This window comes from Hemicordylus capensis, chromosome 6 (genome assembly GCF_027244095.1).
Source record: "Hemicordylus capensis ecotype Gifberg chromosome 6, rHemCap1.1.pri, whole genome shotgun sequence".
In the NCBI taxonomy this organism is placed as follows: Eukaryota; Metazoa; Chordata; class Lepidosauria; order Squamata; family Cordylidae; genus Hemicordylus; species Hemicordylus capensis.
Genome location: NC_069662.1, coordinates 14,783,282 through 14,799,578, shown reverse-complemented (window position 1 = coordinate 14,799,578; position 16,297 = coordinate 14,783,282). Strand labels below are relative to the sequence as shown.

Genomic DNA, 16,297 nt, shown 5'->3' with positions numbered 1-16,297 from the left:
TCACACAGGCAGGCAGACGGGGCTGGGCGGGGAGAGGAGGGAGGGGCCGCCTTGACAGACGGGGCGGGAGTGTGAAGTTTGCTTTGGCGGCATTTAAAGGGGAAGCAGCGAGAGAACAGAAGCGGCGGCAAAGAGGAAGAAGAGCGCGCCGAAAGGGGGCAGAGCTAGAGGGAGGGAGGTAGGGAGGGCCCCGGCGGGTGCTGTGGGAAGTTACAGGTCGTCGATCCGAAGGGTGCATTTTAGGTGCGTGCGATGCACGCTGGCTAGAAGTCAGCCCTAGCGAAGCCATCGGGACCACTCCCGAGTCAACGTGCCGCACTCTGGACTAGGCTGCAAAGCTGATTACACTCGGCAGAAAGAAGTAGTGAAGCGTTCCCGAGGTTATAAAGAGTGCATATGATTGCATGCATGCGCTCTCCTCCTCCCACGACCACGAGAGAGTAGAAATCTAACCAGACTGGCAGATTGAGAAGGAGGTGGCCTGAGCCCGGAGCTCTCAACCTTGGGTCTTCCCCAGATGTTGTTGGACTACAACTCTCATCACCCTCAGCCACAGTGCTGGGGACGATGGGAGTTGTCGTCCAGAAACAACTGGGTAAGGCTCAAGGAGAACCCCTAGCCTTTTCGCCCGAACCCACGGTGAGCATTAAGACATCCACCACCCTTCCTATGACCGGAAATGGGACAGTCCAGATTCAGAAGCAGTTTCACTAATGAGCCTCCCAGAAGAAGTGAGGGGCTGCTTGCTTCTCCCCTGGGGGCGGGTTGCTCACCTTCCTTGTGTGAATCAGGTGTCATGTTTGAGAGGGTTAGTGCACTCGTCTGTTTTTGTCATGTGCACGCATGTTGAACATCTACATTTCACCCCATCCCCGAGTTTTTTTTAGTTTCTCAGGAGAAAAGACATAGATCAGACCATCCACGTCTGTATTCCCCCCCCCCCCAGTGCAAAACTCAGGGCAGGAGGAGGACAATTTAAAATGGGGAAAGGGCACAGGTGATTAAACACACCCTTGGTATGTATCTGGCATATTGGGTTGTGGTAATACAACTCCTATCATCCCCAGCCATGGGTACTCACAGCAACTTCCAACATCCCCAGCCACAATTGCCATTTGGCTGGGAGTGATGGGAGTTGTAGTCCAACCACCCCTGGGGACCAGTGGCTGGGGATGATGGGACTTGTAATCCTGCACCACTTGGGCACCCAAGGTTGGGACCCCCTGTTCTGCTCTGCAGTTTTGTAAGCCTCTTTCATGACCCCTTTAGTTGCACTTCTCGAAAACTCCAGTGTCTTTGGGTACTACATTGGCCCTCTTTTGAAAGTTACATTTGCTTTCAGATTGGCACACTAAAATCGTAACCTCTGATTTTAATGTCATAGGGCACGCTGGTGGCTTTGTTGTGAGGGCAAAGATTTTAGGACTGTGTTTGTACATTGTTTCTAGGGGCTTCCTGTGACTGCATGGGCATTGCTTCAATACATAATCGTCTTTTACTGCTGTTCTTGTGTGTTTTTATCTGTTGTCTTGTTTTTATGCTTGTTTTTAGCTTGATGTTTTTATTGCTTTTTGCTGTATGTTTTTAATTTTTGTAAACCACCTTGGGGTTTTCTTTTAATGAAAGGCGGTATAAAAATGTAAAAATAAATAAATAAATACATTTTTGGACAAACATGTTTTTGGAAACCCCCTGACTTGTATATGTACAGATTCCATGACTGTTGGTTAGGGAGAATGTCTCCTGTCTGTTAAATTTTTTAATACTAGCTTAACCCGTGCAGAGCATCTGTGCGCTAGTACTTGATTGCTCCCCTCACCCCCTGGCACAGCCCCCCTCACCTCAGAGATCTCCCCACCCTCACCTGAGCCGCACTCCTGCTCCTCCTCCTCCATCCCGCTGCTTCTATCGCCCTCACTCCCCTCTTGGTCACGGCTGAAGCATTGCTGGCACCTATTGGCCAAGCTGCAGCCTCCTCTCCCCAGAGACCTCCCCACCCTCACCGAGTCCCACTCCTGTTCCTCCCCACATGAGCAGCAGAGGTTGACTGGGCCCTTCCTCACTGCTGCCTCAGCCATGGCCACTTGTTCCCCTCAAGCCGCTGACAGGCCCAGCTCATCCATTGCCTGCTTGCCTGCCTGCCTCCCTCCGCCAATGGCCCAAACAGCAGCAGTGGTTGACTAGGCCATCCCTTGCTGCTGCCGTCGCCATGGCCACTCGCTCCCCTCAGGCCACTGACAAGCTTGGGCCCGTCCCTCGCCCTTTGTTCTTTCTCTCTCTTCCACTCGCTTTCCCCCTCTGTCTGTCTTCCCCTCCCTTCTTTTTTTGTTATTTCTCTCTGTGTGTCCCTTCCTGAGTTAATAGATCTTGTTCATCTTGTTTCCTCCTCTAATTCACACAACGGTAGCCTCCTTCTCCTGAAAGGGCTCTTTCCTCCCTCACAACCCCTCTCTTCGCCGCCTCTGCCTACTATCTATCTATCTTTTTCCTCTACAATCAAGAACATCTTCCAACCAGTAACAGTTGCATTCCAACTGACCTTAACCATCACAGGCTCCTCTTCCCTATCAGCATATGGAATCCCCACTGCCCAATCACCATGTTACTTTTGCTCTAGCAGGCTCCTCCCCCCTATCTGCATATGGAATCCCCACTGCCCAGTCAGGTGCTTTTGCTCACGAACTCTCGCGAGAGCTGCCACACACAAGATTAGCCACAGGTATGCCTTAGAGAATTAAATATATAGTAGTTAGATAGATACCTTCCTGAAGATTAACTGAATTTGGAGCTCTCTCCCACTATTGCATTGTGTTTGTTTTCCTCCCCCAGGCCTGGTGATCTGATTGTGAATGTCGCCCACATTGTCTGTTTCAGCTCAAGTGATGCAGAGAGCTTCCAGCTCCATAGAACCACTGCAGCCATCACACAAGACAGAGCTAAGGGCCAGTTCAAATATGCAGCCAACTTTTCCATGGAGGAGCAAACCTGCCCAGACAAGGTAATGTGGGGCTCCCATCTGTCTGCCCATTGCCCCTCAGCTGTAGTTCCACAGAAGCAACCACAGCAGGCTTTCCTTTCAGCAGCTGCACTAGTGGGACCGCCTTCGTGATAGGCCATGTCTCCGTATGCAGCCAGCAGAATGAAGTGGTGGGTTTGGCAGCACCATTTCAGACTGCTGAATACTTCCCTGTGTTAAGAACTCCCTGTCACTAGAAAACCAACCCAGCAGGCAAAGGTCTAGGTTAGACCGTTGCTCCCTGAAATGCTAGTTTTCTATTTGCATAGGGTTTGTATTTTTTAAGTGTGGGGGAGTACTCAAACTGGTTTTGCCCACCAGGGGTGTAGCACGAGTTGGGCCTTGGGACAATAAGTGAAGATCAGCCAATATAGGCCCTTGCTGCCTTTTCCCCTGTGGCTTCGCTGCAGATGGCAAAAAGCAAAATCTTGGTGGCACGCCTTCTCTCTTGCTCTGATGCAAGTGGCATCACACACTTACCACAGCTCTGATCGGGAGGGGAGAGCAAAGAGTGGGCTCTTTCCTAGACAGTGGGGCCCCCTCCCTCATGGGCACAAAGATGCTTGTCCTAGCTTGTTATGAGAGATGTGCCCCTGATGCCCACCTGAAGTTGTACCGTCCATTCTATTCTCTAAGCCAGGGATGCTCAGGTGTGGACTGTTGTTGGAAGACCATTGTGGCTGGGGATGATGGGAGCTGTAGTCCAGCAACATCTGGGGACCGAACTTTAAGACCCCTGTATATCTGAGAATGAAAATTCTGGATTGGGGGGGGGGATCCAGAATTCTGGATTTCTGAAATTCTGAAAATCCAGAATTTTCACCCAAGGCACAAATGACCAGGCTCAAACTATTGTACTTTGGACACATTATGCAAAGACCATGCTCCCTTGAGAAGTGCATAATGCTGCGGAAAGTTGAAGGAAAGAGAAGAAGAGGACTACCAGCAGCAAGGTGGATGGATTCAATTACGACAGCAGTGAATGCACCACTGAGAGACCTTAAAGGCCAAGTTGAAAACAGATCATCATCCTGGAGAGAATCTATCTATGTGGTCGCTGAGAGTCGACACCGACTTGACGGCACTTAATCAATCAATCAATATCCGAGAACTGCAGTGAGCCTCCTAATAACAAATTCTAGTGGGGGGGGGGGGCGCGCTTGGCCCCAGCCACAACTTATTGTGGCTAGAGAAGATGGGAGTTGGAATTCAACAACAGCGGGAGGGCCAAGTCTGTCCACCCCTTTTCCAGTGCATTTGTAGAACAGGCTGGGGCTGTGTCCATGGTCCTACTGAGTCATGCTTGGTTACTTGTAACTTCTATGCATTTCCCAGATCGGCCCAAGTGCGATTCTGAACCAAGTGAGTTTCACGGAGTTCAGCAGGACATTCAGCCTAGAAAATCTACTCAGGCCTGGAGCTTGTGTGAAAGTGAATTTAAAATAGGTTATAGTCAACTTAAAACCAAAGGGAGAACAGAAATTAAGACAATAAAAGGAAATGTGAACATTTGTTTTGGAATCAGATTCAAACAGATTGAGCTCTCTTGATTTTTCTGCAGAGCAGCCTGCGATCGTCGTCTACTGGGTGTGTGGGTAGGTGAGGTTTCCTTTGCTAGACATTCCTTTTCAGTCTAGAAAACAACAATTCCCAGGGTTCTTTGCCTAGTAACCATAAAAGTCAAACAGGGATGACACAAGATAATGTTGACGTGGCTCAAAACAGCAGAGAAAAGTGAAAGGACAAGTTACAAACCGAGAGGCAAGAAATCCAAAGAGAAAATGAAAGAATGAGAGAGGGCGAAAGAAACAAAGCAAATGTGAAAGTAAACAGAACACTACAATGGAGAAAACGAAAGTAACTTAGTTTATTGTGGGCTCCCTTTCTTTTTTCTCTTTCTAAGTAACAAAAATGAAAGTGAAAAAGAGTCGACATAAAAACTGTTTGAAATCTGCCCTCCAAGCAACACCACACATGGTTAACGTGCTAGACCTGGAGCGACGACGGGGCTTGGCTTCAGAGCTCAGCAGGCCCATGAACTCACTAGTGACCTTGGACAAGTCTTCTACAGTGCCGCACTTGTGGCTGGTGGCCGGGGGGGGGGGGCAGGGGAGAACCCAGTCACCCAGGCAGGAGGAAAACAGAAAGGGGGGGGGGATAGAAAAAAGCAGGAGCGAATGGCAGAAATGGGAGGAGACAGAAAACAGAAAAGGAAGGGCAAACAGCAGAAGCAAAGGCAGAACGAGGGACAGAGGCTGGGATTGTATCCCTCCTCCCACCAAAGAAGCCCGTAAAAAATCAGCACCCCGTTCTACCACCAGCCAGAGAAACCTCCAGAACAGGGAGCTTCCCCCAGGCTTAGAGTTGCCATGTCCCCTGAAATTCCAGGTTTCACCCCAGATTTCTCACCCAGCTTGCTTAACCCACCCAGATTCTCTCAGATTTCTTTTTTTTTTTTAAGCTAAGCTCTAGCCCTTGTAGAAGCAGTGTTATGGAGCAAAATGTGCAGTCACTATTCTGCTCAAAAATGATTTTCCAGCCAATTTACATAATATACAAATTAGGCACCCTGATTTGGAAAGCCAGAATATGGCAACCCGATGGGCCTGGCCCCTCTTCCCCAATCTGTAACTTTCTCTTTTGTTCCTACTGGCTGGAGCAGGTGCTACTCAGGCAGCTCCAGCCAGTCTGATTCCTAGGCGGCTCCTCTTGGCACTGCCCCCACGAAGGAGGGGGGGGGAAGCTGTTAAAAATATACTATCTGAAGCAACCAAGAAGTATGTGTTTGACCCATTATTTTAGTTCTTCCTGGGGGCAGTCCCAGGAGGAGCCCCCTATTATTTTATTTTATTTATTTTTACATTTTATATCCCACTCCTCCTCCAAGGAGCCCAGAGCGGTGTACTACATACGTAGGTTTCTCCTCACAACAACCCTGTGAAGTAGGTTAGGCTGAGAGAGAAGTGACTGGCCCAGAGTCACCCAGCAAGTCTCATGGCTGAATGGGGATTGGAACTCGGGTCTCCCTGGTCCTGGTCCAGCACTCTAACCACTACACCACGCTGGCTCTTTGGAATCAGACTGGCTGGAACAGCTTGAGTAGCAGCTCTTCCAGCCAGTAAGACCAAAAGTTGAAGTTACAGGCAGAGGAGGAGGAGGGACTGGAGGAAGCTCCCTGTTCTGGAGGTTTCCCTGGCTGCTGGTAAATCTTTTTTTTTTACGAGCTTTTTTGTTGGTGAGGGCAATCCCTCCTGACCTTACTGACCAGCCACCAGGGCCACATCTGTAAAATGGGAATTACTCCTGACTTTGCTGAAGGCAGTTATGGGGACATAAAGCATTGCAACTGTCCTTTCGCAATGGACTGTAACTGTGACTTTTGGCAAACAACTAAACCCTCTTTAGCTGGGATCCAATAGCTGTAAGAGGAGCCCAAAGAAGGGGGCAGGCTTTAGGCTGGTTTCTTCTCAAACAGCATCCCCCTATGGCAAACTGCTTTTGATCATGAAGGGATCAAAGCTTGCTTGAAGTGTAGCATGTGCTGGTGGGTTGCCAGTTTGTCAGAAAACGACTGTTTCTCCAGCTTTTTAGCCTACTCTCCTTAAGGAAAGTAAAGCTTATGAGATCATCCAGCTTTCTGTGTGTGTCCCTCTATCAGGTTTGCAATGCCTGGACTGACCTGAACCAAATTTGGTAGATGTAGGGACACTTCAATGGCGTAGTTTGTGATGATGTCATCCACCCCAATTCAAGATGGCGGATGTGTGGATGTTTGAGGTGCAAGTGGGCTAACTTGTGAACTGCCTCACTAATTTGCACCAAATTGGGTACAACTGTAGGGATGCAGAGAGTCACCGCAACAGTGTAGTTTGTGAATGTCATCCACTCCTGGACGGCGGACGTGTGAACATTTGAGGCACAAGTGGGAACTGATTTTGACCAAATGTAGTACAGTTCTAGTGACACACATAGACACTTCTACGGTGTATGTTGTGATGATGTCATCCATCCCAATTCAAGATGGTGGATGTGTGAACATTTGAGGCAGAAGTGGGCTAACTTGTGAAGATGGTAATTATCAATTAAGATAATACCAAAAGGAAAGAAGGCAGATTAGTTCTTACCAGAACTTCTTGTTTTCAGACTAACAGCAAAGGCTTACCTCTCAGGCCTTTTGGAGCTGCTACAGCTGGGCTCTGCTCCAGTACCCAACCCACCCTAACCCCCCTGATTTTGGCAGTCTTGCGTCACCCGAGTCAGCTGTCATTCATTTCATTGGATTAGTGCAACCTCCTTGTTCCAGATTGCCGAATTTAGTTGGCTTTCAGACTTCTATACTGATGTAAAACATGGAGTTAACTACAACTGTATCCCATGGGTGTACAACACATAAGCCCTATTCAGACATTATGTCGTACCTGTGTTTTAAAAAGTGAACCTGGGTAAAAGTGAGCCCCAAATGCACGGTATAGATAGCAAGTGTACTGCTGTACCTGTGTTCAAATTAGCATGTGACTCACTGTACCTGTGCACACTGACTGTGCAAGTGTTGAACATATGGGGCTATAATCAACTTATGTTGGTTACATCTTCATCATGCAGGAGAGAACCAGCGGCACACTCCTGTTGGGTACACTGGCTGATATCCTGATGGTGTACTTGTGGAAGGGTGTTCCACAGGTGAGTTCACTATGTCGGGAGCTTATGTACCAGACTAGTACTGTACTAGAGTAATACTGTTGCATTAGCTTAAGGAAACAGCACTAGGATGTTACACAAAGAAAAGAATGTCACTTCTAAAGCAGTCCTGTTAGCAGAAGATATTGATAAGTTGCACAGCACGTGTTGCAAAACCTTGTATATGTTGCACTAGCAACTGTACACCATCACGGAGCACCATGACTTTGCACAACTCTTAAGTTTCTTGGCAAGCATTTATTGCGCAAGTGCACCATTAGTCAGGATGTCAGCCACTGTATCGACTTTGAATAACGGGCAGACAGGCTACACTCGGAAAGGAAACCTTTTCTAAGGCTAAATGCGGCTGCCATTTGAACCTTCTGAAAAAAGGTGTGCCACAATCCGCCAGAGATCTGAGAAACATGAACCTGTACGATGTAACTCCACCTACCTCCACTCCCAAATTAAGACACCTGGGGCATTGAGCTAACACAAAAGAAAAGCAAAATAAAACTGCTGAAAAAACCAAAAGGAGAGTTTATAAAAAAATATTTCCAGAAACCATAAAACAGAACCCGTTAAAAATAATAATAATAATATAATAATAATAATAATAATAAAAATAAAAAATAAAAACCAACAATTTTATTTGCAACATTTCTTTTGGAAGGAAAATAAAAAGCACCAGAGGGGGCAGGGCAGGGGGGCAAACTGATGAAAAACAGGCTTAAGATCAAAACACATTTCTTCTTTTTTTGATTTTTTTTTATATAGCAAACAGTTATTGTACAATAATAGAACCCCTGAAATTCAGATCAGAACCTGGTCTCACGCCCAACCCCGCCCCCCACCCAAGCAGTCCCACAGGGCCAGGATGGGGGGTGCGGATGAACAGGTTGAACACTGCAAAAGACACACTGCTCCAACACTTGATGTGTTTCCTTTTTTGCTTTCTCCTCACCCCCACCCGCTGTCTTTGTCTCAGTGGATACGTGGAGGCGGAGAAAAGTGGGCACATGTGCGATTCAGTTGTAGCCAAGGGATGAGAATTTGGGTGGCGGGGAGATATATAGCTTTGGTCCGCTAAATTGGGGAGGAGCATGTGTGTATGTGGGTGTCCAGGAGATTCTTTTTTGGGGGGCGGGGAGGAATTCCTTGGAACACATTGGATGGGAGGCTACATCTGTGGGGTGGGCCGTTGTGTGTGTGGGGTGGGGGGTAGGGGGGTGCCCGGGTTTGGTTAGGAGACATTTCTCAGTGTTCCTCTATCCTTTCAGGAGCAATCGATCTGGGCTTGAGGGACAGCTGCTTGTGTATTGATACAAGTGAATGTCTTTTGAGTGATTGTGGGTGCGAAAAATCAGGGGGGTGGAGGGGGGGGGCTCATCCCCTGTGGCCATCTCTCTGTCCAAAACAAGTGCTTGGCCACCGAGGCCTCTCTGAGTGGGTCCATCTGACTCCCTCGGCCCTTCCCACCTTCCGGCTCCCCAAAGCAGCAGTCCAGAGGAACACACCCTTGGGTGATATTCTCAACTTTTCTCCCTCCCCCGCCCCCCCATCACCGTTTCTTTTTAAACCTGAGGTATTTTTTTCTTTTTTCTTTTTTTAGTTAAAACATCCATTAAAAACAAAACATTAAAAAAAACAAAACCCTAAAAGATATGTTTGAAACAGCACCTCCTTGCCCATCACCACCTTTGAAAGAAAGCTAAGGATGGGGTCACTGTGGCACAGGGAGTGTGACCCCCCCCTTTTATATTATCCTTTTGTGGGGCCCCCCACCCCCTAAAGCACGCAGTGAAACTCAGATCCACAGATGGCCATTTCTTAGTGTACAGGTCTGCCTTGGCAGGAAGAAGAGGAGAAATTGATAATGTAGGCCAAGGCCAAGGCCTCTCCTCTTTGCACCATGGTGTACAGAGAGTTTCCTTTCTTTCTTTTTTTGCCATGTGTGGTGGGGTACTAAGCCAAGGGAGGGAAACAGGCCATACAGTACATATTCATGCCCAAAAGGGTAGTAACGAATTAAGGATATGGAGAAGGAAGTCTGTTTTATCTTCTCTCCCTCCATAAATGACAATACTGACCCCTACCTCCATCATATTTTAGCCCCCCGCCCCCGGCCATTTTTGGGCTCACCCCTAATCTTTAATACTCTTTTCTTAGGAGCTTTGAATGTATGATTAAAGGAGGAGGAAACTCCTATATGAAAACAAACTCCAGAAAAGGGGAAGAAAATCAAATACCTTGGCCCTCTTTGGCTAATGGAGTGAGAGGGAAGGATTTAAAAAAGAAAACAAAACAAAAAAACCCAACAACGAAACAGAACCATTTTTTTCTTAAAACAAAAAAAAAGCACCCAACAGAACCTTAAAAAAAAACAAAAAAACAAAACCCTAAAAACCTCGCCTCCGATTCCACAACCTATCGCTGCGTTTTTTCAAGTAATGCTTTAGTAATAAATGAACGTTCAAGTATATATTAAAAAAAAGTAATGGTTACCAATTTTAAAATCCAGCTCATGCCACCTCCCCTCTTCCCAATGCGTATGACAGAAGTGATGCGCTCATGCTCTGTGAAAGTCCAGATGCAAACACTTGGAGGCTGGGGTGTGGGGAAAGAGGAGAAAAGGAAGGGATTTTGTAACCAAGATAGTAGGGGAAGAAAGACGCCAGGGTCAGAGATGGCCAACCCGAGGCTCTCTTGTGGATGGACTGCAATGCCCATCATCCCCCCCATTGCAATACACCACAGCAGGGGGTGATGGGAGTCATAGTCTAACCATCATGGGAGAGCCTCAACTTGGCTTCCCCTGTCCTGGGCAGGATGAATCCAGACCACCCCCCCATCAGCTGCAGCTCCCACCGCCGCTCACTTCTCCCTTCTCAGAAGAGAAGCACATTCCTGCATCCTCTAGTGAGTCAATGAGAAAGCAAAATTGGGGGTGCTGGAAGAAAGGCCAGAATAGGACGGCCAGAGCCAAACCAACCCAGTGAGCAGAGCTGGGCACCTTTCGGAGGGCACTGAAGTCGTGCCCCTCCTAGGGCAGGGTGGCAGGAGGGAAGAAGAGTCCTATTAACCATGTAAATCCCACCACCACCATGTGGAAGGAGCAAAATGACCGAAAACAGGCATATCTTCGGTCCAGAACATTCTTTTGGACATTTCTACAGTATTCCCACCCACCCACCCTCTTTATAAAAGAAAGAACAAAACAACAACAAACAAAACAAAACAAAACAGGGAATGCGGGGTGTGTGTGTGTGTGTGTTTCAAGTTCGAAACTGCAGCGGAGGGCCACCGGATTTAAGACCAGCCTGGAGCAGCCAAGCCCAATGTGCACAGCGCTTGGGGTGGAGAAATGCAGCGCTCCCCTCCCCCGCTTTCCCAAAAGTGGTTATTTAAAGCTTATGGACCAAAAAAGGAAGAGGGGGAAACAAGGGCTGGAATAAGGGGTGGGGAACAGCTGCATATCCTCCTGGAATAGGATACAAGGACAAAACAAAACAGAATATACAGTAAGATATGACCCCATCATAGCCCCCACTTTGGCTGCCCCTGAAACTCAGAGAGAGGCTTTTCCGAGAGAGGAGGAGGAAAAATGGAGTTTGGTAAAGAGTGCTACCCCCATCCACACATAATCTGGGGGAGGGGTGACGGTGGAAGCAAGCAGGGCGAGGGGGGGTGATGGCAGGAGGAGGGGAAGGGAAGAGAGGATGACCTGGAGGGACACAAGGAGGACTTGTCAGGAGGAGACAGTAAGGCTGATATCCTGTCACCTTCTGAGCTCAGAAGTCTAGGAAGAGGCGCCCACCTGGGAGAAAGCATCTGGGTTGGGGGGGGCAGGGAGCAAGGGCAGAGAGCGGATGGTGTCTGTGCATGTGGCGGGCGCATAGGGCTGCTGTTTGTGGCGGCCACTTTTCCTGTGTCCCTGTAATCCGCACCTCAAGTCTTCTACCTCGGGGCCCCTCCCTGTGGGTCTGCCTTCACCCAGAGTGACTCTTTCTGCAAGGCCTGAGGACTCAGGTGCTGCTTTCGTGGTCCGGCAACCAACTGTGCTGTGGCATCTCCGGCACCACGAAGGACACATGAGAAGGGATGAAGTGGTAGAATCCTGAGGTGACGCTGTGACCTCTCTCATTTCAGACTGCAGGGTGTGTGTGTGTGTGTGTGTGTGTGTGTGTGTGTGTGTGTGTGTGTGAGAGAGAGAGAGAGAGAGAGAGAGAGAGAGAGAGAGAGAGAGAGAATGTGTCACATTTTCTGTCCACATCAAAATCTCCTTCCACATTCCAGTTGTGTTTCAGTTACAGAAACACAGAACTGTGTCTTGAGGCATCTTTTAAGTCTAAACAGATTTATTGTGACATGCACTTATGGTGGATTTGTGTTGTTCACTAAGTCATGTATTGTGGCTTATGCCACAATACATTTCAGTCTTGGTGACACAAGACAGACATTTCACCCTAGAAACAGAATAAGTAGCATGTTAGGCAGAAAGGTTTCACCTCAGCCTTTCCCCTTTGCAGTACTGGCTTCCTATTTGCAAGCAGAGAGATCAGGCATTCAAAAATGTGATTCCTGCTCCCCACCTGCATCAGAAGTGGTACACTCTACTCTGCCACCTCAGGACTCTACCATTTCATTCTACTGCACTGAATAGATCAGGCCAAGTTACACATAATCTGTTGTACAATTCCGGTCTTTACCATTTTAAATGTCAGGGAAGAGAGTGCACACACATACAAGAGAAGTGATTTTTTAAAAAAAATTCCCTGTTGTGCAGTTTTTGGGGAACAAGGTTTGCAGGGAGGCTTAAATAAATAATAATATGAGCTTTGAAAAGTGTAACAACATTTGCTTCCTCCCCACCCCCTGAAATGGTACAGTGCGGAATTCTGCCATTTCAGTCTTGGATCTCATTCATTCTATGTAGCTTCTAGAATGGTTCTCATCCACCACAAATGGAAAGACTGCACCCCATTTCTTAAGCAGGGGTCAAGGCAATCTGCCAGGGTGTGGAGAGCTACAGCTGTGCTCCTGGCGAGCCAAAATGAGAGGAAAGAAAAGGCACTCTGGCCCTGTCTATGCCCACACAGGAAGGAAAGGTGGACCTCTGCATATGGAGGTGTCCCTGGAGTGTCTTTCATGTACAAGGCAGGCTTCGAAACGTATCCAGCAACTAGGGAAGCATGAGCCTGTGTGACAGCAGTGAGGACAGGAGGTCATGAGGCAGGTGTGGAGGCTGGATCATTTGCTGGGGAGCGGGAGTCTATTTGCGCAAGCAGCTTCCATGCGCATGTAGATTGCGTGTGTTGCAGAAATGCAGCAGCTGAGACAGTGTACACAGAGATTGCAGCATGTGCAAGATTTTGGTGTCTGGGCGCAACCTGGCCAAGGGGTTAGGCACATGTGCTGAGCTCCTGGGATGGGCCTGTCAGCGGGAGACCATCAGCACACAACAGAGCAGCTGCAGCAGAAGGCGGGGGCGGGGGGAGGAAAGATGGAAGGAAATGCTCTCTGCTTATCTAGATGGCGAGGGCGCTGTGTGGATACAAAGGGCACACCTTTGGGGCATCCACGGAGCAGATCCCACGCAGATGTGGCTAAGTCGGAGCCGACACGCTGCAAAGATGGTTAGGGGGTGGACAGGATTTCAGTGGGCATGTAGTGAGGTGGGGCAGGGGGAATATAAGTATCAGCTGCCTGGGTCCCCCACCCCCTTTAAAACCACACTGAAAACCAACAGTTGGAGGAGGACGGTAGAGAAAGGAGGAATGGATATGAGAGAAAGATATGGGGGGGTGGGGAAGAGAGAGAGGGGTGCGCACACGCACTTTCAAAATCATAAAGGCAGCATGTGGGGGGTGGATGAGGTTGGAGTGCACATTTGTGTTGGGGAGGGGGTGGGGTGGGAAACAATCTGACACCATACAATAAGCTGCCTTCCTCCTGAGCCAGCATTTCAAGGCTGAGTATCTCCCCACCCCACCCCGAGAGCGCGGTACCAACCGTGGCACAGACCGATGAGGGGGAACGGGACGACGCAGTGCACAGTGGGAGGAATACGCCTTTCCCAGCATCATAAAGCAACAAGGCCACCCCGGGCCCCACTTACTCCGTGGCTCTGTCCTGGTAACGAGGGGATGGAGCAAGAGGCGGCCTGCCCCCTGGCAGGCCCGGTGTGGGGAGCACAACCCTCCACCCCTCTGTGCCACACGCGTGGAGGGGGTGGAGATGCCACTCCGGTTCAGTGCATGGCTTTAAGTAAAAAGGTTCGTGTCCGGCGGTCTGATTGGTGAGGCCGAGTCTCCCTGCGCCTCCACCCCCAGGGCGGGTATTAGCTGTCCTTCAGCAGCAATTTCTCCTCGGGGCAACGGAACGGAGGCCTGGGGGGTGCCGAGCCGGGGGCGGGGGGGACGGACGTGCTGTTGGAGACCGAGTCCTCGGCAAAGCGGGCGCAGGCCTCAGGCGTGATGTGGTGGCAGGAGCGCAGGTCGATGCGGGAGAGGCGTGGGCAGCGGCGGAAAAGGGGCAGACACTGATCCGTCAGCCGGTTACACCCTGCAGGGAAAGAGGGGAGAGTCAGGTGGGGCCATCCTCTGCCAACAGATCTGGTCAATCCTGTACTCTTAAGAACTCAAGAACAGCCCTGCTGGATCAGGCCCAAGGCCCATCTAGTCCAGCATACTGTTTCACACAGTGATCCACCAGATGCCTCTGAGAAGCCTACAGGCAGGAGTTGAGGGCATGCCCTCTCTCCTGCTGTTGCTCCCCTGCAACTGGTATTGAGAGGCATCCTGCCTCTGAGGTTGGAGGTGGCCTGTAGCCCTCAGACTAGATGATTCTTAGACTAAGATTCCCCACAGCAAGGGAAGCTGCCATTTACTGAGTCAGGACACGGGTCCATCTAGCTCAATATGGTCTACTCTGATGGGCGGTGGCCCTCCAGGGCAGCTTGAGACAGGGATTTCTCTCGGCCGACTTGGAGATTGGATCTGGGACCTTCTGCATGCTGTGCAGATGCTCTGCCCTTGAGCTACAGCTCTGTGCAACATTTGAACCTGGCCAGTGCAACCAACAGGGACGGGAAGGCCCTCTACCCCAACAGCATCTTCTCCGCCAGAAGGCTGACGACGTGAGGGATGCACGGACTGGTGTCAGTAAGCGGCAAGCAAACTGAAGGCAAGGGGGCAGCAGCCGGAGAGACGGGGCTGAGACATGCATCCGGGGAGAGGGGTCCCCCCACCCACTCACCGGCGAGGTTGAGCTCAGCGAGGGTCTCTCGGAGTGGGGAGTTAGCAGCGGTCAGCAGGTTAACGGACTGGTCGCCCACATGGTTGCAGTGGCTCAGGTCCAGTTTGGCAAGCTGAGGAGTGTGCCGGATCACCAGGCGCAGCGAGGAGTCCGTGATGTCCAGCCCGGAGAGCCGCAGCTCGGAGACATTCTGGAGCCGGCCCCGACTGTCAGTCTGGCCTGGAGGGCGGGGGGAGGAAGAGGCACGTGGGTGAGCCGGGGCGGGCCTGCTGATGCAGCCCGGCAAACGGGCGGCTGCAGGCAGCAGATTTCAAAGGGCTATCAAGGGACAGTGAGACGAGAGCCGCGCAACTGGGGGCAATTGCTAAAAAGCCAGCATGAGGGTGTCGTCAGAGTGCTGGATTAGGCAAGAGCAGACCCAGGTCCAAACCCCACTCAGCCATGAAGTCTGTTGGGCGACCCTGGGCTGGCCACGATCTCTCAGCCCAACCTATCTCTCAGGGTTGTCGTGAGGATAAAAAGGGACAAGTACATTTGTAGGTTACTTTGAACTCCTTGGAGCAAGGGAAAACAGAATGTAAATAATAGTTAGATGAGCTTTTTAGAACACTGGCTTGAATAAAAAGTGTACTTGACTAATTTGGAGTGGGGTCAAATATACCCCAAATCGAGTCACAGAAACAACCACCCTACAGCTCACCTTGAGTGTGACACTTGCTGCAAAGAAAAAAAGATTAACCCTTGATTAAGTATTTCCCTTTAGCAGAGGAGAAAGAACAGCAGCAAAGATAATGGTGTTTTAGTATGGATATTTGCGTACACACAAACGTGAAGCTGATGGTCAGTTTCAGTTTCACATTCAGTGCAATTTGGGGTAAAATGATCCCAACCCTTTCAGAGTACACACTGCAATTTAAATAAACAGACACACCCCTGCATTGTGGGACATGAGACAACACAGGGCAATTGACTCCATGAATTCTTTACAGAAGTTCAGTGGCCTCCTGCCAAACTGCCCCCCCAGTTCTGCCTCTACCGCCTGAATTTAATGCAAACCCCACCCCCAATGCAAAAGTGAATATTCTTCCCAGAGAATTTTCAGATCACCCCGATTTGCATCTCAAAGGGGCACATAACCATATGGAGAGAGGAGCCTCCTTGGCTCCATGAGATGGCTTGGATGGTTCCCTCCCACGGGCATCACATGCTTGAGACAGAGAGTGCTTCCAGGCGTTAAGGCCAATGGAAGAAGCCAAAGCAGAAGTTCCAGGACCCAGGCCTGTCTTAATCATTATGCCCAGGCATCAGGCATAACGGGTGGCCCACCAACCCAAATTGCAGCCCAAC

General features: G+C 49.7%; 1 protein-coding gene across 13 annotated transcripts in view; it reads right to left on the bottom strand.

The window, feature by feature from the left end:
* Positions 1-12,379: 12,379 nt before the first annotated feature.
* FBXL19 (F-box and leucine rich repeat protein 19) overlaps positions 12,380-16,297 on the bottom strand; it is a 52,787-nt gene continuing 48,869 nt past the window's right edge. For all 13 annotated transcript variants that reach the window (XM_053262289.1, XM_053262288.1, XM_053262293.1 and 10 more), the window contains 2 exons: positions 14,951-15,169; positions 12,380-14,257 (listed from right to left, as the gene is read on the bottom strand). In XM_053262289.1, the coding sequence (XP_053118264.1) occupies positions 14,034-14,257; positions 14,951-15,169 (443 nt within the window). In that variant the 3' untranslated portion in view covers positions 12,380-14,033. The remainder of the gene's footprint in view (positions 14,258-14,950; positions 15,170-16,297) is intronic.